At 42.4% G+C, this 22,720-nt stretch overlaps 1 protein-coding gene across 9 annotated transcripts in view; it reads right to left on the bottom strand.

The window, feature by feature from the left end:
- LOC139751579 (uncharacterized) overlaps nucleotides 1-22,720 on the bottom strand; it is a 119,149-nt gene that overhangs the window by 51,917 nt on the left and 44,512 nt on the right. For 8 of the 9 annotated variants that reach the window (XM_071667166.1, XM_071667167.1, XM_071667164.1 and 5 more), the window contains one exon: nucleotides 11,196-11,319. In XM_071667166.1, coding sequence (XP_071523267.1) covers nucleotides 11,196-11,319 — 124 coding nt within the window. The remainder of the gene's footprint in view (nucleotides 1-11,195; nucleotides 11,320-22,720) is intronic. The other variant, XM_071667170.1, reaches the window with a different exon arrangement.

The raw sequence follows: 22,720 nt of genomic DNA, 5'->3' as shown, positions 1-22,720 counted from the left end.
TTTCTAAATTGTTTCTTACATTTTTCATATGTATATATATGTATGTGTGTGTGTGTGTGTGTGTATGTGCGTATGTGTGTGTATGTGTGTGTGTGTGTATATGTATATATATATGTATATCATCCCTGGGGATAGGGGTGAAAGAATACTTCCCACGTATTCCTCGCGTGTCGTAGAAAGCGACTAGAGGGGACGGGAGCGGGGGGCCGGAAATCCTCCCCTCCTTGTATTAACTTTCTAAAATGGGAAACAGAAGAAGGAGTCACGCGGGGAGTGATCATCCTCCTCGACGGCTCAGAGTGGGGTGCCTAAATGTGTGTGGATGTAACCAAGATGTGAAAAAAGGAGAGATAGGTAGTATGTTTGAGGAAAGGAACCTGGATGTTTTGGCTCTGAGTGAAACGAAGCTCAAGGGTAAAGGGGAAGAGTGGTTTGGAAATGTCTGGGGAGTGAAGTCAGGGGTTAGTGAGAGGACAAGAGCAAGGGAAGGAGTAGCAATACTCCTGAAACAGGAGTTGTGGGAGTATGTGATAGAATGTAAGAAAGTAAATTCTCGATTAATATGGGTAAAATTGAAAGTTGATGGAGAGAGGTGGGTGATTATTGGTGCATATGCACCTGGGCATGAGAAGAAAGATCATGAGAGGCAAGTGTTTTGGGAGCAGCTGAATGAGTGTGTTAGCGGTTTTGATGCACGAGACCGGGTTATAGTGATGGGTGATTTGAATGCAAAGGTGAGTAATGTGGCAGTTGAGGGAATAATTGGTATGCATGGGGTGTTCAGTGTTGTAAATGGAAATGGTGAAGAGCTTGTAGATTTATGTGCTGAAAAAGGACTGATGATTGGGAATACCTGGTTTAAAAAGCGAGATATACATAAGTATACTTATGTAAGTAGGAGAGATGGCCAGAGAGCGTTATTGGATTACGTGTTAATTGACAGGCGTGCGAAAGAGAGACTTTTGGATGTTAATGTGCTGAGAGGTGCAACTGGAGGGATGTCTGATCATTATCTTGTGGAGGCTAAGGTGAAGATTAGTATGGGTTTTCAGAAAAGAGGAGTGAATGTTGGGGTGAAGAAGGTGGTGAGAGTAAGTGAGCTTGGGAAGGAGACCTGTGTGGGGAAGTACCAGGAGAGACTGTGTACAGAATGGAAAAAGGTGAGAACAATGGAAGTAAGGGGAGTGGGGGAGGAATGGGATGTATTTAGGGAATCAGTGATGGATTGCGCAAAAGATGCTTGTGGCATGAGAAGAGTGGGAGGTGGGCTGTTTAGAAAGGGTAGTGAGTGGTGGGATGAAGAAGTAAGAGTATTAGTGAAAGAGAAGAGAGAGGCATTTGGACGATTTTTGCAGGGAAAAAATGCAATTGAGTGGGAGAAGTATAAAAGAAAGAGACAGGAGGTCAAGAGAAAGGTGCAAGAGGTGAAAAAAAGGGCAAATGAGAGTTGGGGTGAGAGACTATCAGTAAATTTTAGGGAGAATAAAAAGATGTTCTGGAAGGAGGTAAATAGGGTGCGTAAGACAAGGGAGCAAATGGGAACTTCAGTGAAGGGCGTAAATGGGGAGGTGATAACAAGTAGTGGTGATGTGAGAAGGAGATGGAATGAGTATTTTGAAGGTTTGTTGAATGTGTCTGATGACAGAGTGGCAGATATAGGGTGTTTTGGTCGAGGTGGTGTGCAAAGTGAGAGGGTTAGGGAAAATGATTTGGTAAACAGAGAAGAGGTAGTAAAAGCTTTGCGGAAGATGAAAGCCGGCAAGGCAGCAGGTTTGGATGGTATTGCAGTGGAATTTATTAAAAAAGGGGGTGACTGTATTGTTGACTGGTTGGTAAGGTTATTTAATGTATGTATGACTCATGGTGAGGTGCCTGAGGATTGGCGGAATGCGTGCATAGTGCCATTGTACAAAGGCAAAGGGGATAAGAGTGAGTGCTCAAATTACAGAGGTATAAGTTTGTTGAGTATTCCTGGTAAATTATATGGGAGGGTATTGATTGAGAGGGTGAAGGCATGTACAGAGCATCAGATTGGGGAAGAGCAGTGCGGTTTCAGAAGTGGTAGAGGATGTGTGGATCAGGTGTTTGCTTTGAAGAATGTATGTGAGAAATACTTAGAAAAGCAAATGGATTTGTATGTAGCATTTATGGATCTGGAGAAGGCATATGATAGAGTTGATAGAGATGCTCTGTGGAAGGTATTAAGAATATATGGTGTGGGAGGCAAGTTGTTAGAAGCAGTGAAAAGTTTTTATCGAGGATGTAAGGCATGTGTACGTGTAGGAAGAGAGGAAAGTGATTGGTTCTCAGTGAATGTAGGTTTGCGGCAGGGGTGTGTGATGTCTCCATGGTTGTTTAATTTGTTTATGGATGGGGTTGTTAGGGAGGTAAATGCAAGAGTCTTGGAAAGAGGGGCAAGTATGAAGTCTGTTGGGGATGAGAGAGCTTGGGAAGTGAGTCAGTTGTTGTTCGCTGATGATACAGCGCTGGTGGCTGATTCATGTGAGAAACTGCAGAAGCTGGTGACTGAGTTTGGTAAAGTGTGTGGAAGAAGAAAGTTAAGAGTAAATGTGAATAAGAGCAAGGTTATTAGGTACAGTAGGGTTGAGGGTCAAGTCAATTGGGAGGTGAGTTTGAATGGAGAAAAACTGGAGGAAGTGAAGTGTTTTAGATATCTGGGAGTGGATCTGGCAGCGGATGGAACCATGGAAGCGGAAGTGGATCATAGGGTGGGGGAGGGGGCGAAAATTTTGGGAGCCTTGAAAAATGTGTGGAAGTCGAGAACATTATCTCGGAAAGCAAAAATGGGTATGTTTGAAGGAATAGTGGTTCCAACAATGTTGTATGGTTGCGAGGCGTGGGCTATGGATAGAGTTGTGCGCAGGAGGATGGATGTGCTGGAAATGAGATGTTTGAGGACAATGTGTGGTGTGAGGTGGTTTGATCGAGTAAGTAACGTAAGGGTAAGAGAGATGTGTGGAAATAAAAAGAGCGTGGTTGAGAGAGCAGAAGAGGGTGTTTTGAAATGGTTTGGGCACATGGAGAGAATGAGTGAGGAAAGATTGACCAAGAGGATATATGTGTCGGAGGTGGAGGGAACGAGAAGAGGGAGACCAAATTGGAGGTGGAAAGATGGAGTGAAAAAGATTTTGTGTGATCGGGGCCTGAACATGCAGGAGGGTGAAAGGAGGGCAAGGAATAGAGTGAATTGGAGCGATGTGGTATACAGGGGTTGACGTGCTGTCAGTGGATTGAATCAAGGCATGTGAGGCGTCTGGGGTAAACCATGGAAAGCTGTGTAGGTATGTATATTTGCGTGTGTGGACGTGTGTATGTACATGTGTATGGGGGGGGGGTTGGGCCATTTCTTTCGTCTGTTTCCTTGCGCTACCTCGCAAACGCGGGAGACAGCGACAAAGTATAAAAAAAAAAAAAAAAAAAAAAATATATATATATATATATAGAGAGAGAGAGAGAGAGAGAGAGAGAGAGAGAGAGAGAGAGAGAGAGCAGAAGAGGGAGTTTTGAAGTGGTTTGGACACATGGAGAGGATGAGTTAGGAAAGATTGACCAAGAGGATATATGTATCGGAGGTGGAGGGAGCAAGGAGAAGAGGGAGACCAAATTGGAGGTGGAAAGATGGAGTGAAAAAGATTTTGTGTGATCGGGGCCTGAACATGCAGGAGGGTGAAAGGAGGGCAAGGAATAGAGTGAATTGGAGCGATGTGGTATACCGGGGTTGACGTGCTGTCAGTGGATTGAATCAAGCATGTGAAGCGTCTGGGGTAAACCATGGAAAGCTGTGTAGGTATGTATATTTGCGTGTGTGGACGTATGTATATACATGTGTATGGGGGGGGGTTGGGCCATTTCTTTCGTCTGTTTCCTTGCGCTACCTCGCAAACGCGGGAGACAGCGACAAAGTATAAAAAAAAAAAAAAAAAAAAATATATATATATATATATATATATTTTTTTTTGCCGGTTTCCCGTCGCCCACATGTGCGCGAGGTAGTGCTATGAAAAGACAACAAAGGCCACATTCGTTCACACTCAGTCTCTAGCTGTCATGTATAATGCACCGAAACCACAGCTCCCTTTCCACATCCAGGCCCCATACAACTTTCTATGGTTTACCCCAGACGTTTCACATGCCCTGGTTCAATCCACTGACAGCACGTCGACCCCGGTATACCACATTGTCCCAATTCACTCTATTCCTTGCTAGACTTTCACCCTCCAGCATGTTCAGGCCCCAATCACTCAAAATCTTTTTCACTCCATCTTTCCACCTCCAATTTGGTCTCCCACTTCTCATTCCCTCCACCTCTGACACATATATCCTCTTGGTCAATCTTTCCTCACTCATTCTCTCCATGTGACCAAACCATTTCAAAACACCCTCTTCTGCTCTCTCAACCAAACTCTTTTATTACCACACATCTCTCTCACCCTTTCATTACTTACTCGATCAAACCACCTCACACCACATATTGTCCTCAAACATCTCATTTCCAGCACATCCACCCTCCTGCACACAACTCTATCTATAGCCCATGCCTCGCAACCATATAACACTGTTGGAACCACTATTCCTTCAAACATATCCATTTTTGCTTTCAAAGATAACATTCTCGACTTCCACACATTTTTCAATGCTCCCAGAACTTTCACCCCCTCCCCCTCCCTTCCAAAACATCTTTTTATTCTCCCTAAAATTTAATGATACTCTCTCACCCCAACTCTCATTTGCCCTCTTTTTCACTTCTTGCACCTTTCTCTTGACCTCCTGCCTCTTCCTGTTATACATCTCCCAGTCATTTGCATTATTTCCCTGCAAGAATCGTCAAATGCCTCTCTCTTCTCTTTCACCAATAATCTTACTTCTTCATCCCACCACTCACTACCCTTTCTAATCTGCCCACCTCCCATGCTTCTCATGCTACAAGCATCTTTTGCGTAAGCCATCACTGCTTCCCTAAATACATCCCATTCCTCCCCCACTCCCCTTACGTCCTTTGTTCTCACATTTTTCCATTCTGTACTCAGTCTCTCCTGGTACTTCCTCACACAAGTCTCCTTCCCAAGCTCACTTACTCTCACCACTCTCTTCACCCCAACATTCTCCCTTCTTTTCTGAAAACCTCTACAAATCTTCATTTTCGCCTCCACAAGATAATGATCAGACATCCCTCCAGTTGCATCTTTCAGCACATTAACATCCAAAAGTCTCTCTTTTGTGCACCTATCAATTAACACGTAATCCAATAATGCTCTCTGGTCATCTCTCCTACTTACATACATATACTTATGTATATCTCTCTTTTTAAACCAGGTATTCCCAATCACCAGTCCTTCTTCAGCACATAAATCTTCAAGCTATTCACCATTTCCATTTACAACACTGAACACCCCATGTACATCAATTATTCCCTCAACTGTCACATTACTCACCTTTGCATTCATATCACCCATCACTATAATCCGGTCTCGTGCATCAAAACTACTAACACACTCACTCAGCTGCTCCCAAAACACTTACCTCTCATGATCTTTCTTCTCATGCTCAGGTGCATATGCACCAATAATCACCCATCTCTCTCCATCCACTTTCAGTTTTACCCATATCAATCTAGTGTTTACCTTCTTACACTCTATCACATACTCCCACAACTCCAGATTCAGGAGTAGTGCTACTCCTTCCCTTGCTCTTGTCCTCTCACTAACCCCTGACTTTACTCCCAAGACATTCCTAAACCACTCTTCCCCTTTATCCTTGAGCTTTGTTTCACTCAGAGCCAAAACATCCAGGTTCCTTTCCTAAAACAAACTACCTATCTCTCCTTTTTTCTCATCTTGGTTACATCCACAAACATTTAGACACCCCAATCTGAGCCTTCGAGGAGGATGAGCACTCCCCGCGTGACTCCTTCTTCTGTTTTCCCTTTTATAAAGTTAAAATACAAGGAGGGGAGGGTTTGCAGCCCCCCGCTCCCGTCCCCTTTAGTCGCCTTCTACGACACGTGAAGAATGCGTGGGAAGTATTCTTTTTAGTTTTTCAAAATAAGTAACAGAGGAGGGGGCCAAGTGAGGATATTCCCTCAAAGGCTCAGTTCTCTGTTCTTAACACTACCTCACTAATGCGGGGAATAGCAAATAGTATGAAAAAAATTTAAAATAAAAAAATTTATATTTCTTTTCTTTCATACTATTTGCCATTTCCCGCATTAGCGAGGTAGTGTTAAGAACAGAGGACTGAGCCTTTGAGGGAATATCCTCACCTAGCTCCCTTCTCTGTTCCTTCTTTTGGAAATTAAAGAAATGAGAGGGGAGGATTTCCAGCCCCCCCCCCCCCCCCATCCCCTTTTAGTTGCCTTCTACGACATGCAGGAATACAAGGGAAGTAATCTTTCTCCCCTATCCCTGGGGAAAATATTCGCTCACACTCAGTCTCTAGCTGTTATGTGTAATGCACCGAAACCACAGTTCCCTATCCACCTCCAGGCCCCACAGACCTTTCCATGGTTTAACCCAGATGCCTCACATGCCCTGGTTCAATCCATTGACAGCATGTCGACTCTGGTATACCACATCGTTCCAATTCATTCACCCTCCTGTATGTTCAGGCCGCAATCGCTCAAAATCTTTTTCACTCTATCCTTTCCCCTCCAATTTCGTCTCCTGCTTCTTGTTCCTTCCACCTCTGACACATGCCCTCTCTGTCAATCTTTCCTCACTCATTCTCTCCATATGTCCAAACTATTTCAACACACCCTCTTCTGCTCTCTCGTCCACACTCTTTTTATTACCATGCATATCTCTCACACTTTCACTACTTACATGATCAAACCACCTCGCACCACATATTGTCCTCAAACATTTCATTTCCATCACATCCACTCTCCTCTATGCAACCTTATCTATAGCCTATAGCCCATGCCTCACAACCATGTAACATAGATGGAACTACTATTCCTTCAAACATACCCATTTTTACTCTCTAAGATAATGTTCTCTCCTTCCATGCATTCTTCATCACTTCCAGAACCTTCACCCCCTCCCCCACCCTGTGACTCACTTCCACGGTTCCATCCGCTGCTAGGTCCACTCCCAGATATCTAAAACACTTCACTTTCAACAATTTTTCTCCATTTAAACTTACAGCCCAATTAACTTGTCCCAAAACATCTAATAACTTGTTTGCCTCTCTTCCTCAACAAGGAAAACCATGGGCTTGAAAGAATATATGATACATCTAGGGCCCCCTGTTTTTCAAACAAAAAACCTTATTCACAACAAGAAGCATGACAGGAAATGGGAAAGAAGAGGTACAAGGATGCTCAATGACCCCAATCTTTAAAAGCACATCCATTCCTAGGGCTAAATGATGAGAAATTGAGACACAAATTATCAAACTTGCCAAATGTCCCAAGCTCCAACAGATATGCTTAAAAATGTCACCTAGACTCCTGAATGGAAAAAAAATATCAGATAACATAACCTCTAATATGTAAAAAAATTTAAAATGGCAGACACAGTTAAATGCCTCACACATCAAGTTGAACCAAACACAAAAATAAAATAAATTTGTTCTATAATCCAATGGTTACAAGAGAGTATTTTTCACTGACTCTATAGGCACTAAATCTCTTGAAGACCTTTGTCTTCTGAGACATCTTAACATAATTGTAACGTCCACCTGATTATAATGCAGCTTTGCCTTATAACAAAGGAGCTAAGCTCATACAAAAAAAAATGTGTAATTTTCTAATATTGCAATATGATGGACTTTTTATATGGTTTCCAAAGTTCCCCAAATTGTGTGTGGAAAAATAAAGCACAAAGATTACATCCAAAATAGGGAGCATTTGCATCTATGCAATATACTAAAATTATGATGATTAATCATCCAACAGTGGAAATTCATCTACATAACTAGCAGAAAGAGCTTCAGTATTCATATGCAGAGCATGGGAATCACAAAGTTTCAGGCTTCCAACCAGAGACAGCAGCTGCCTTTCAATGATTATTACTCCTAACAAAGAGTTTTGCATTTCATATACTGCTTATTTCTGCTTCATCTGAGGACCACTGAGTCATGTAAGTAAGGCTGAGATTTGCTCCAAGGTCTGCAAGGATTTCTCTACTGATCTTTCCTCAGCTTTAATCTAAATCCCAGCTGATTCCAAAGACTATTCCTCAAGTATATCAAAATCTAAACAAAATAACTTTTATAAACTTGTTCTTTGTTTCCCAACTCAGTTCGGGAGCAACTGAAACAAATGACAGAACCTTCCAGGATAAACCCTCTCTCAGCTCCTTCCTCTGTTCTGTCAAAACACAATTATTAAGTTCTTCCTGTATAAATGGGAAAGCATGGGGTCTCATACAAATTCCAATAGTGCAATTCAAAACATGAGAATACACAGAAAGAGAGAGAGAAAATCGAACCAAAACTCCTTGAAAAAGCGTCAGGAGAGAAGGATCAATCATCATAACATATATTCTCTATTTTCTGTTACTATGAACAACATACTATGAAGCCTGAGAGTCAACAATGACTTTATTCAGCATATCTCCCCTAAAACACTCTTGAATCAAGTTATGCAATATATCCTTCTTCCTTACTACCTTCCATAAAGAGGAGGAAGAGGGTTAATTAAGAATTATAAAAACTTTCTAGATTCTAATTCCAAACATAATGATATAATCATCCAGCTGAATCGCCTCATAATACTGTTATTGTTTCTAAAACCTCTAGGAAATTACCTCCTTTCTTTCCCTTTCAGGAACTAAATTACATTCAAAAGGAAAATTAAAAATTCTCTCTACCAAATGACCCCTCTTTTTTTCTCTCTCAACTAGTTTGCTAATACTTGCAATCACTATAATTTCTAGACCCTGAAGTCTCACTTTTGGAAGGGTGCTTTCCACCTCAAAGGTCACAAAAAACATCCATAAAAAATGAAAATAATTTTTTTTTTTGTTTTGTTTTGTCGCTGTCTCCCGCGTTTGCGAGGTAGCGCAAGGAAACAGACGAAGGAAATGGCCCAACCCACCCCCATACACATGTATATACATACGTCCACACACGCAAATATACATACCTACACAGCTTTCCATGGTTTACCCCAGACGCTTCACATGCCTTGATTCAATCCACTGACAGCACGTCAACCCCGGTATACCACATCGCTCCAATTCACTCTATTCCTTGCCCTCCTTTCACCCTCCTGCATGTTCAGGCCCCGATCACACAAAATCTTTTTCACTCCATCTTTCCACCTCCAATTTGGTCTCCCTCTTCTCCTCGTTCCCTCCACCTCCGACACATATATCCTCTTGGTCAATCTTTCCTCACTCATTCTCTCCATGTGCCCAAACCATTTCAAAACACCCTCTTCTGCTCTCTCAACCACGCTCTTTTTATTTCCACACCTCTCTTATCCTTACGTTACTTACTCGATCAAACCACCTCACACCACACATTGTCCTCAAACATCTCATTTCCAGCACATCCATCCTCCTGCGCACAACTCTATCCATAGCCCACACCTCGCAACCATACAACATTGTTGGAACCACTATTCCTTCAAACATACCCATTTTTGCTCTCCGAGATAATGTTCTCGACTTCCACACATTCTTCAAGGCTCCCAGAATTTTTGCCCCCTCCCCCACCCTATGATCCACTTCCGCTTCCATCCGCTGCCAGATCCACTCCCAGATATCTAAAACACTTCACTTCCTCCAGTTTTTCTCCATTCAAACTCACCTCCCAATTGACTTGACCCTCAACCCTACTGTACCTAATAACCTTGCTCTTCTGTTGGGGATGAGAGAGCTTGGGAAGTGAGTCAGTTGTTGTTCGCTGATGATACAGCGCTGGTGGCTGATTCATGTGAGAAACTGCAGAAGCTGGTGACTGAGTTTGGTAAAGTGTGTGAAAGAAGAAAGTTAAGAGAAAATGATAAATGTAATAAAATAAATTTTGAACAAAAAAGGATTCCGCAGTTCTTCAACTACCTAAGACTGATCGTAAGTTTAATAAACTAATGAAAACTTTACTAAAGGTCCAGCTAAACCAAACACATCACACAGGAATAATCTAAAAATGGATCACTCTGAATGTGGGTCAGAGGCAACTAGTAATGAATGTGACACTGTATATCAAGTTCCTCAAGTGAATCTTCAGCATACTGCATCAATAGTATCAATTACAAAAGAAGACAATCTAGCAAATAACAATAACGGGTGGTAATGATAATTCAGGGATAAAGGTGAGGTGGCAATGATACTCCCTAGTTAAAAAAGACATAGAAATGATACTCCTTAGATAAAGAGGTGGCAGTGATACTCCCTAGATAAAGAGCAGGTGGCAATGATACTCCCCAGATTCTGAGCAGGAGGCAATGATACTCCCTAGATAAAGAACAGGTGGCAATGATACTCCCTAGATAAAGAACAGGTAGCAATGATCCAAGATACAGAGCAGGGGGAATGATACTCCCTAGATAAAGACCAGAAGGCAATGATACTCACGAGATATAGAGCAGGTGGCAATGATACTCCCTATATCAAGAACACGTGGCAGTGATATTCGCCAGATAAAGAACAGGTTGCAATGATACTCGCTAGGTAAAGAAAGGGAGGCAGTGTTACTCCCTAGATAAAAATCAGTTAGCAATTATACTCCCAAGATAAAGAAGAGATGGCTATGATACTCCCTAGATAAAGAACATAACTCTTTTACAATATGGGGTCACAGTAAATTTCATTAACCGTCTACTAGTAAAATCTATTTCATGACATACACTCAGTGACTGTGACACAAGCTTGGTGATTATGACACAAGCTTGGTGACTGACCATTCTGAACTGATTCCATGGTATGTAGGGGGGTAAGCAACCCAGCAGTCTCAGCTCACAACAACTCATGATGCACAAGCAACATGGGTCAAAAGTTAAATCAGGTGGTTAGTGGCAAAAAAACTTACTCATGGCCTACGAAGGCACAGTAAACTAACTGGTGCAGTGCAAGCTTATTCATGGATTCTATAATTGTTCATGTAAATCTATTGCTCTTTATATTTAGGATGCCTGTAGAGAGCAAGCATGTCTACTGGGAACTTAAGTTAAAAGTACATCTGTAATATTCAATCAGTAAAGAGTTATAGAATTCTGTTTAAGACCTAACCTTCACTGTGGATGGATGCAGATGAAGCAGGGGTTGGTGTGCTAACAGATGGTTGTTGCTGACTGGTTGATGCAACATGCTGCTGCTGCTGCTGCTGCTCAACAGGCTGCTCAACATGCTGCTGCTGTGGAAAGAGTACCATGTAATGAAAATTACATTCACCATGGAATATTCTTAAAAAAGACTTTCATTCATACTTTAAATCATCTTTTCAGAGTTCAGGCATTAAGTGTTTAGCAACAAATCCTCCCCTCCCTACTTTTCTTTCAGATCTTCCATTTATCCCATCATTTTTTTTCAGTAAGATTTTCTAGTAAGTGATTATGTGAGAATCACTACATATTCCTCTCACACCTCATCTTTATGAGGTTTAATTCTACTTATCTTCTTCTATGCTTTCTTTGAAGGAATTCCATTCCATTTTTCCTTCAAGCTCTTCAGTCCTTTCATTCCTCAATGCTAATGACTTTCTTTGCTATTCTCTTTTTACATATACATATATATATATATATATATGGTGACTGAGTTTGGAAAAGTGTGTGGAAGAAGAAAGTTAAGAGTAAATGTGAATAAGAGCAAGGTTATTAGGTACAGTAGGGTTGAGGGTCAAGTCAATTGGGAGGTGAGTTTGAATGGAGAAAAACTGGAGGAAGTGAAGTGTTTTAGATATCTGGGAGTGGATCTGGCAGCGGATGGAACCATGGAAGCGGAAGTGGATCATAGGGTGGGGGAGGGGGCGAAAATCCTGGGGGCCTTGAAGAATGTGTGGAAGTCGAGAACATTATCTCGGAAAGCAAAAATGGGTATGTTTGAAGGAATAGTGGTTCCAACAATGTTGTATGGTTGCGAGGCGTGGGCTATGGATAGAGTTGTGCGCAGGAGGATGGATGTGCTGGAAATGAGATGTTTGAGGACAATGTGTGGTGTGAGGTGGTTTGATCGAGTGAGTAACGTAAGGGTAAGAGAGATGTGTGGAAATAAAAAGAGCGTGGTTGAGAGAGCAGAAGAGGGTGTTTTGAAGTGGTTTGGGCACATGGAGAGGATGAGTGAGGAAAGATTGACCAAGAGGATATATGTGTCGGAGGTGGAGGGAACAAGGAGAAGAGGGAGACCATATTGGAGGCGGAAAGATGGAGTGAAAAAGATTTTGTGTGATCGGGGCCTGAACATGCAGGAGGGTGAAAGGAGGGCAAGGAATAGAGTGAATTGGAGCGATGTGGTATACCGGGGTTGACGTGCTGTCAGTGGATTGAAGCAAGGCATGTGAAGCGTCTGGGGTAAACCATGGAAAGCTGTGTAGGTATGTATATTTGCTTGTGTGGACGTATGTATATACATGTGTATGGGGGGGGTTGGGCCATTTCTTTCGTCTGTTTCCTTGCGCTACCTCGCAAACGCGGGAGACAGCGACAAAGTATAATAAATAAATATAAATATATATATATATATATATATGGGTTAAACTGAAAGTGGATGGAGAGACAGGTGATTATTGGGGCATATGCACCTGGGCATGAACAGAAAGATCAGAAGAGGCAAGTGTTTTGGGAGCAGCTGAATGAGTGTGTAGTAGTTTTGATGCACGAGACTGGGTTATAGTGATGGGTGATTTGAATGCAAAGGTGAGTAATGTGGCAGTTGAGGGAATAATTGGTGTAAATGAGGTGTTCAGTGTTGTAAATGGAGATGGTGAAGAGCTTGTAGATTTATGTGCTGAAAAAGGACTGGTAATTGGGAATACCTGGTTCAAGAAGAGAGATATACATAAGTATACGTATGCAAGTAGGAGAGATGGAGAGAGAGCGTTATTGGATTATGTGTTAACTGATAGGCGCACAAAAGAGAGACTTTTGGATGTTAATGTGCTGAGAGGTGCAACTGGAGGGATGTCTGATCATTATCTTGTGGAGGCGAAGGTGAAGATTTGTAGAGATTTTCAGAAAAGAAGAGAGAATGTTGGGGTGAAAAGAGTGGTGAGAGTATGTGAGCTTGGGAAGGAGACGTGTGAGGAAGTACCAGGAGAGGCTGAGTGCAGAATAGAAAAAGGTGAGAGCAAAGGATGTAAGGGGAGTGGGGGAGGAATGGGATGTATTTAAGGAAGCAGTGATGGCTTGCCCAAAAGATGCTTGTGGCATGAGAAGCGTGGGAGGTGGGCAGATTAGAAAGGGTAATGAGTGGTGGGATGAAGAAGTAAGATTATTAGTGAAAGAGAAGAGAGAGACATTTAGATGATATTTGCAGGGAAATAGTGCAAATGACTTGGAGATGTATAATAGAAAGAGGCAGGAGGTCAAGAGAAAGGTGCAAGAAGTGAAAAAGAGGGCAAATGAGAGTTGGGGTGAGAGAGTATCATTAAATTTTAGGGAGAATACAAAGATGTTTTGGAAGGAGGTAAATAAAGTGAGTAAGTCAAGAGAACAAATGGGAACATCAATGAAGGGGGCTAATGGGGAGGTGATAACAAGTAGTGGTGATGTGAGGAGATGGAGTGAGTATTTTGAAGGTTTGTTGAATGTGTTAGATGATAGAAAGGCAGATACACAGTGTTTTGGTCGAGGTGGTGTGTGAAAAGAGAGGGTTAGGAAGAATGATCTGGTAAACAGAGAAGAGGTAGTAAAAGCTTTGCAGAAGATGAAAGCTGGCAAGGCAGCAGGTTTTGATGGTACTGCAGTGGAATTTATCAAAAAAGGGGATGACTGTGCTGTTGACTGATTGGTAAGAACATATAATGTATGTATGACTCATGGTGAGGTGCCTGAGGATTGGCAGAATGCATGCATAGTGCCATTGTACAAACAAAGGCAAAGGGGATAAAGATGAGTGCTCAAACTACTGAGGTACAAGTTTGTTGAGTATTCCTGGGAAACTATATGGGAGGGTATTTGCGTGTGTGGACGTGTATGTATATACGTGTGTATGTGGGTGGGTTGGACCATTCTTTCATCTGTTTCCTTGCGCTACCTCGCTAACGCGGGAGACAGCGACAAAGCAAAATAAATAAATAATAAATAAATAAATAAATGAATAAATAAATAAATATATATATTCTTTTTCTTTTTCTTTCAAACTATTCGCCATTTCCCGCATTAGCAAGGTAAAGTTAAGAACAGAGGACTGGGCCTCTGAGGGAATATCCTCACCTGGCCCCCTTCTCTGTTCCTTCTTTTGAAAAAAAAACAAAAAATAAAAACAAGAGGGGAGGATTTCCAGCCCCCTGGCTCCCTCCCCTTTTAGTTGCCTTCTACGACACGCAGGGAATACGTGGGAAGTATTCCTTCTCCCCTACCCCCAGGGATATATATATATATATATATCATCCCTGGGGATAGGGGAGAAAGAAGACTTCCCACGTATTCCCTGCGTGTCGTAGAAGGCGACTAAAAGGGGAGGGAGCGGGGGGCTGGAAATCCTCCCCTCTTGTTTTTTTTTTAATTTTCCAAAAGAAGGAACAGAGAAGGGGGCCAGGTGAGGATATTCCCTCAGAGGCCCAGTCCTCTGTTCTTAACACTACCTTGCTAATGCGGGAAATGGCGAATAGTTTGAAAGAAAAAAAGAATGGTGGCTGATTCATGTGAGAAACTGCAGAAGCTGGTGACTGAGTTTGGTAAAGTGTGTGAAAGAAGAAAGTTAAGAGTAAATGTGAATAAGAGCAAGGTTATTAGGTACAGTAGGGTTGAGGGTCAAGTCAATTGGGAGGTGAGTTTGAATGGAGAAAAACTGGAGGAAGTGAAGTGTTTTAGATATCTGGGAGTGGATCTGGCAGCGGATGGAAACATGGAAGCGGAAGTGGATCATAGGGTGGGGGAGGGGGCGAAAATTCTGGGAGCCTTGAAGAATGTGTGGAAGTCGAGAACATTATCTCGGAAAGCAAAAATGGGTATGTTTGAAGGAATAGTGGTTCCAACAATGTTGTATGGTTGCGAGGCTTGGGCTATGGATAGAGTTGTACGCAAGAGGATGGATGTGCTGGAAATGAGATATTTGAGGACAATGTGTGGTGTGAGGTGGTTTGATCGAGTAAGTAACGTAAGGGTAAGAGAGATGTGTGGAAATAAAAAGAGCATGGTTGTGAGAGCAGAAGAGGGTGTTTTGAAATGGTTCGGGCACATGGAGAGAATGAGTGAGGAAAGATTGACCAAGAGGATATATGTGTCGGAGGTGGAGGGAACGAGGAGAAGAGGGAGACCAAATTGGAGGTGGAAAGATGGGTGAAAAAATTTTGTGTGATGGGGGCCTAACATGCGGAGGGTGAAAGGGGGGCAAGGAATAATGAATTGGAGCGATGTGGTAACCGGGTTGACGGCTGTCAGTGGATTGAAAAAGGGAGTGAAGCTCTGGGGAAACCAGGGAAAGCGTGTAGGTATGAAATATTTGCTTGTGGGGACGTATGTAAACATTGTAGGGGGGGGGGTTGGGCCTTTTCTTTGTCTGTTTCCTTCGCTACCTCGCAAACGGGGGAGACAGCGACAAAGTATAAAATAAATATAAATATTATATATAAAAAAGGGGTTAAACTGAAAGGGGAGGGAGAGACAGGTGATTTTGGGGGCATATGCACCGGGCATAAACAAAAGATCAAAGGGGAAAGTTTTTTTGGAGCAGCTGAAAGTGTTTTATTTTGATCCCGAGACTGGGTTTAGGAGGGGGTATTTGAATAAAAAGGTGAGAATTGGCGTTGGGGGAAAATTTGGGGTTAAAAAAGGTTTCATGTTGAAATAGATGGGAAGAGCTTGAAAATTTAGTGCTGAAAAAGGACGGTAATTGGGGAATCCCCGGGTTCAAGAAGAGAGAATACATATTAAAACATCAAGTAGGAAGATGGAGAAGAGCGTTATGTTATGTTTAATTATAGGCGCACAAAAGAGAGATTTTGGATTTAATGTGCTGAGAGGTGCAACTGGGGGGGAGCTGACATTATCTTTGGAGGCGAAGGTGAAGATTTGTAGAGATTTTCAGAAAAGAAGAGAGAAGTTGGGGAAAAGAGGGGTGAGAGTATGTGAGCTTGGGAAAGACTGTGGGGAAGTACCAGGGAAAGGCGATGCAGAAAAAAAAGGTGAAGCAAAATGTAAGGGAGGGGGGGAGGAATGGGAGTATTTAAGGGAAGCGTGAGGGTTGCCCAAAAGTCTTGTGGCATGAAAAGGGGGGGGAGGTGGGCAGATTAGAAAGGGGATGATGGTGGGTAAAAAGTAAATTATTATGAAAGAGAAGAGAGAGACATTTTTGATGATATTTCAGGGAAAATAGTGCAAATGACTTGGAGATGTAAATAGAAAAGGGAAGGTCAAGAGAAAGGGGCAAGAAATGAAAAGAGGGGAAATAGAGTTGGGGTGAGAGAGTATCATTTAAAATTTTTGGGGAAAACAAAGATGTTTGGGGAAGGAGTAAATAAAGTGAGTAAGTCAAGAGACAAATGGGGAAAATCAATGAAGGGGGCTAATGGGAGGTGATAACAAGTAGTGGTATGTGAGGAATGGAGTGAGATTTTGAAGGTTTTTTGAATGTTTTAGATGAAAAGAAAACGATATACAGTGTTTTGGTCAGGTGGTGTGTAAAAGAGAGGGTTTTGGAAGAATATCTGGAAAAAAGAGAAGAGGATAAAACTTTGGGGAGAAGAAAACTGGCAAGGGGAGCAGGTTTTTATGGAAAATGCATGGAATTTATCAAAAAAGGGGATGACTGTGCGTTGACTGATTGGGAAAACATATAATGTATGTAACTCATGGTGAGGTGCCCGAGGATTGGCAAATGCATGCATAGTGCCATGTACAAACAAAGGGAAAGGGGATAAAATGATGCCAAAAATACTGAGTACAATTTGTTGAGTATTCCTGGGGGAAATAATGGGAGGGTATTTGCGTGTGTGGACGGGGTGTAATACTGTGTATTGGGGGGGGTTGGACCATCTTTCATCTGTTTCCTTGCCTACCCTCGCTAACGCGGGGGACAGCGACAAAGCAAAATAAAAAAATAAATAAATAATAAATAAAAAATAAATAAATAAAAATAATATTTTTTTTTTTTTTCTTTCAAACTATTCCCATTTTCCCCATTACAAGTAAAGTAAGAACAAGGACTGGGGCCCTGAGGGAATATCCTCCCGGCCCCCCTTTTCCCGTTCCTTTTTTTAAAAAAAAAACAAAAAAAAAAAAAAAAGGGAGGATTTTCCCGCCCCTGGGTATCTCCCCCTTTTTTTGCCCTTCAGACACCCGGGGGAAAACGTGGGGAAATATTCCTTCCCCAAAACCCCCCCATAAATAATTATATAATATCATCCCTGGGAAGGGGAGAAAGAAGACTTCCCCGTATTCCCTCTGTCAAAAAGGCACAAAAGGGGGGGGAGCAGGGGCTGGGAAAACCTCCCCTTTTTTTTTTTTAATTTTCCAAAAGAAGGAAAAGAAAGGGGCCAGGTGAGGATATTCCCCCCCCCGGCCCAGTCCCTGTCTTTAAAACACCTTGCAAAGCGGGGAAAAGGGGAAAATTTGAAAAAAAAAGAATGTGGTGATTCATTGGGGAAAAATGCAGAACGGGGGCTGATTTGGTAAAAGGGGTGAAAGAAGAAAGTTAAGATAAATGTGAAAAAAGCAAGGTTATTAGGTACAGTGGGGTTGGGGGTCAAGTAAATTTTGGGGGGTAAAGTTTGAAGGGGAAAAAAAACTGGGAGGAAGTGAAGTGTTATTAGATATCGGGATGGATCGGGAAAGGGATGGAAACAGGGGAAGGGGAAAGTGGTTTCAAAAGGGTGGGGGGGGGGGCAAAAATTTCGGGACCCTTTTGAAAAAATGTGTGGAAGTCGAGAACATTATCTCGGAAAGCAAAAAGGGGAAATGTTTGAAGGAATAGGGGTTCCAACAATGTTGTATGTTCGGGTTTTTGGGTTTAGGGAAATAGAGTTGTACCCCAAGGGGATGGAGGGGTGTTTGGAAATGAATATTTGAGACAAGGTGTGGGGGTGAGGGTTTAAACAGAAAGGGTAACAAAGGGGTTAAGAGAGAGGGTGTGGAAAAAAAAAGAGCTTTGGTTGAGAGAGCAAAAAGAGGGGTTTTAAAAAGGGTTCGGCAAAAGGGAGGAATGAGTAGGAAAGTTTAAAACCAAAGAGGATTTATTTTGTGGGAGGTGGGGGAACGAGGAAAAAGAGGGAAAAAAATTGGAGGTGGAAAAAAAGGGAGGGAAAAAGATTTTGTGTATGGGGGCCTAAAACATGCAGGGGGGTGAAAGGAGGGAAAGGGAAAATAAAGTAAATTTTGGGACGATGTGGAATCCCGGGGGTTGACGTCCCTGTCAGGGATTGAATCAAGGAAAGTGAAGCGTCCTGGGGAAAAACCTTTGGAAAGCTGTGTAGGAAAGTAAAATTTGCGTTTTGTGGACGTATTTTAATACATGTGAAATGGGGTGGGTTGGGCCATTTTTTTTCGTCTGTTTCCTTCGCAACCTCGCAAACGCAGGAGACAGGGGCAAAAAAAAAAAAAAAAATAAATATTTATATTTTTTTTTTTTTTTTTTTTTATACTTTGTCGCTTCCCCCGCGTTTGCGGGGGAAGCGAAAGGAAACAGACAAAGAAAGGGGCCCAACCCCCCCCCAAAAAAAAAAAAAAACCCTGTACAAACACACTCCACACACCAAAATTAAAATACCAAAAACAGCTTTCCATGGTTTAAACCCCCGACGCTTCACAAAGCCCCTTTCTTCAATCCAATGACAGCACGTCAACCCCTGTATACCACATGACTCCAATTCACTCTATTTCTTGCCCTCCTTTCACCCTCCTGCATGTTCAGGCCCCGATCACACAAAATCTTTTTCACTCCATCTTTCCACCTCCAATTTGGTCTCCCTCTTCTCCTCGTTCCCTCCACCTCCGACACAAATATCCTCTTGGTCAATCTCTCCTCACTCATTCTCTCCATGTGCCCAAACCATTTCAAAACACCCTCTTCTGCTCTCTCAACCACGCTCTTTTTATTTCCGCACATCTCTCTTACCCTTACGTTACTTACTCGATCAAACCACCTCACACCACACATTGTCCTCAAACATCTCATTTCCAGCACATCCATCCTCCTGCGCACATCTCTATCCATAGCCCACGCCTCGCAACCATACAACATTGTTGGAACCACTATTCCCTCAAACATACCCATTTTTGCTTTCCGAGATAATGTTCTCGACTTCCACACATTTTTCAAGGCTCCCAAAATTTTCGCCCCCTCCCCCACCCTATGATCCACTTCCGCTTCCATGGTTCCATCCGCTGACAGATCCACTCCCAGATATCTAAAACACTTCACTTCCTCCAGTTTTTCTCCATTCAAACTCACCTCCCAATTGACTTGACCCTCACCCCTACTGTACCTAATAACCTTGCTCTTATTCACATTTACTCTCAACTTTCTTCTTCCACACACTTTACCAAACTCAGTCACCAGCTTCTGCAGTTTCTCACATGAATCAGCCACCAGCGCTGTATCATCAGCGAACAACAACTGACTCACTTCCCAAGCTCTCTCATCCCCAACAGACTTCATACTTGCCCCTCTTTCCAGGACTCTTGCATTTACCTCCCTTACAACCCCATCCATAAACAAATTAAACAACCATGGAGACATCACACACCCCTGCCGCAAACCTACATTCACTGGGAACCAATCACTTTCCTCTCTTCCTACACGTACACATGCCTTACATCCTCGATAAAAACTTTTCACTGCTTCTAACAACTTGCCTCCCACACCATATATTCTTAATACCTTCCACAGAGCATCTCTATCAACTCTATCATATGCCTTCTCCAGATCCATAAATGCTACATACAAATCCATTTGCTTTTCTAAGTATTTCTCACATACATTCTTCAAAGCAAACACCTGATCCACACATTCTCTACCACTTCTGAAACCACACTGCTCTTCCCCAATTTGATGCTCTGTACATGCCTTCACCCTCTCAATCAATACCCTCCCATATAATTTGCCAGGAATACTCAACAAACTTATACCTCTGTAATTTGAGCACTCACTCTTATCCCCTTTGCCTTTGTACAATGGCACTATGCACGCATTCCGCCAATCCTCAGGCACCTCACCATGAGTCATACATACATTAAATAACCTTACCAACCAGTCAACAATACAGTCACCCCCTTTTTTAATAAATTCCACTGCAATACCATCCAAACCTGCTGCCTTGCCGGCTTTTCATCTTACGCAAAGCTTTTACTACCTCTTCTCTGTTTACCAAATCATTTTCCCCTACCCCGCACTTTGCACACCACACTCGACCAAAACACCCTATATCTGCCACTCTATCATCAAACACATTCAACAACCTTCAAAATACTCACTCCATCTCCTTCTCACATCACCACTACTTGTTATCACCTCCCTATTTGCGCCCTTCACTGAAGTTCCCATTTGCTCCCTTGTCTTACGCACTTTATGAAGTCTGTTGGGGATGAGAGAGCTTGGGAAGTGAGTCAGTTGTTGTTCGCTGATGATACAGCGCTGGTGGCTGATTCATGTGAGAAACTGCAGAAGCTGGTGACTGAGTTTGGTAAAAGTGTGTGAAAGAAGAAAGTTAAAGAGTAAATGTGAATAAGAGCAAGGTTATTAGGTACATAGGGTTGAGGTCAAGTCAATTGGGAGGTGAGTTTGAAAATGGAGAAAAACTGGAGGATGTGGTGTTTTTTAGATATCTGGGAGTGGATCTGGCAGCGGATGGAACCATGGAAGCGGAAGTGGATCATAGGGTGGGGGAGGGGGCGAAAATTCTGGGAGCCTTGAAGAATGTGTGGAAGTCGAGAACATTATCTCGGAGAGCAAAAATGGGTATGTTTGAAGGAATAGTGGTTCCAACAATGTTGTATGGTTGTGAGGCGTGGACTATGGATAGAGTTGTGCGCAGGAGGATGGATGTGCTGGAAATGAGATGTTTGAGGACAATGTGTGGTGTGAGGTGGTTTGATCGAGTAAATAACGTAAGGGTAAGAGAGATGTGTGGAAATAAAAAGAGCATGGTTGAGAGAGCAGAAGAGGGTGTTTTGAAATGGTTTGGTCACATGGAGAGAATGAGTGAGGAAAGATTGACCAAGAGGATATATGTGTCGGAGGTGGAGGGAACGAGGAGAAGAGGGAGACCAAATTGGAGGTGGAAAGATGGAGTGAAAAAGATTTTGTGTGATCGGGGCCTGAACATGCAGGAGGGTGAAAGGAGGGCAAGGAATAGAGTGAATTGGAGCGATGTGGTATACCGGGGTTGACGTGCTGTCAGTGGATTGAATCAAGGCATGTGAAGCGTCTGGGGTAAACCATGGAAAGCTGTGTAGGTATGTATATTTGCGTGTGTGGACGTATGTATATACATGTGTATGGGGGGGGGGTTGGGCCATCCTCCTGCGCACAACTCTATCCATAGCCCACGCCTCGCAACCATACAACATTGTTGGAACCACTATTCCTTCAAACATACCCATTTTTGCTTTCCGAGATAATGTTCTCGACTTCCACACATTCTTCAGGGCCCCCAGAATTTTCGCCCCCTCCCCCACCCTATGATCCACTTCTGCTTCCATGGTTCCATCCGCTGCCAGATCCACTCCCAGATATCTAAAACACTTCACTTTCTCCAGTTTTTCTCCATTCAAACTCACCTCCCAATTGACTTGACCCTCAACCCTACTGTACCTAATAACCTTGCTCTTATTCACATTTACTCTTAACTTTCTTCTTCCACACACTTTACCAAACTCAGTCACCAGCTTCTGCAGTTTCTCACATGAATCAGCCACCAGCGCTGTATCATCAGCGAACAACAACTGACTCACTTCCCAAGCTCTCTCATCCCCAACAGACTTCATACTTGCCCCTCTTTCCAAAACTCTTGCATTTACCTCCCTAACAACCCCATCCATAAACAAATTAAACAACCATGGAGACATCACACACCCCTGCCGCAAACCTACATTCACTGAGAACCAATCACTTTCCTCTCTTCCTACACGTACACATGCCTTACATCCTCGATAAAAACTTTTCACTGCTTCTAACAACTTTCCTCCCACACCATATATTCTTAATAATTCTTAATAATATATATATATATATATATATATATATATATATATATATATATATATATATATATATATATATATATATTGAAGCTTATTGATACAGTGGTGAAATTGATGAGAACTGCTATTGACGTTTGTGTGAATAAATTGTACATTTCCTTTTCCATAGCCAGAGGTTGAACCATTATGTGACATTCATTTTTTTTTCATTCATTTTAAGCTAAAAGTTTGTTTTCTAAATTGTTTCTTACATTTTTCATATGTATATATATGTATGTGTGTGTGTGTGTGTGTGTATGTGCGTATGTGTGTGTATGTGTGTGTGTGTGTGTGTGTATGTATATATATATGTATATTATCCCTGGGGATAGGGGTGAAAGAATACTTCCCACGTATTCCTCGCGTGTCGTAGAAAGCGACTAGAGGGGACGGGAGCGGGGGGCCGGAAATCCTCCCCTC

Source organism: Panulirus ornatus, chromosome 11 (assembly GCF_036320965.1).
Source record: "Panulirus ornatus isolate Po-2019 chromosome 11, ASM3632096v1, whole genome shotgun sequence".
NCBI lineage: Eukaryota > Metazoa > Arthropoda > Malacostraca > Decapoda > Palinuridae > Panulirus > Panulirus ornatus.
Note: the sequence above shows the minus strand (reverse complement) of the source record. Positions and strands in the feature narration are given on the sequence as shown.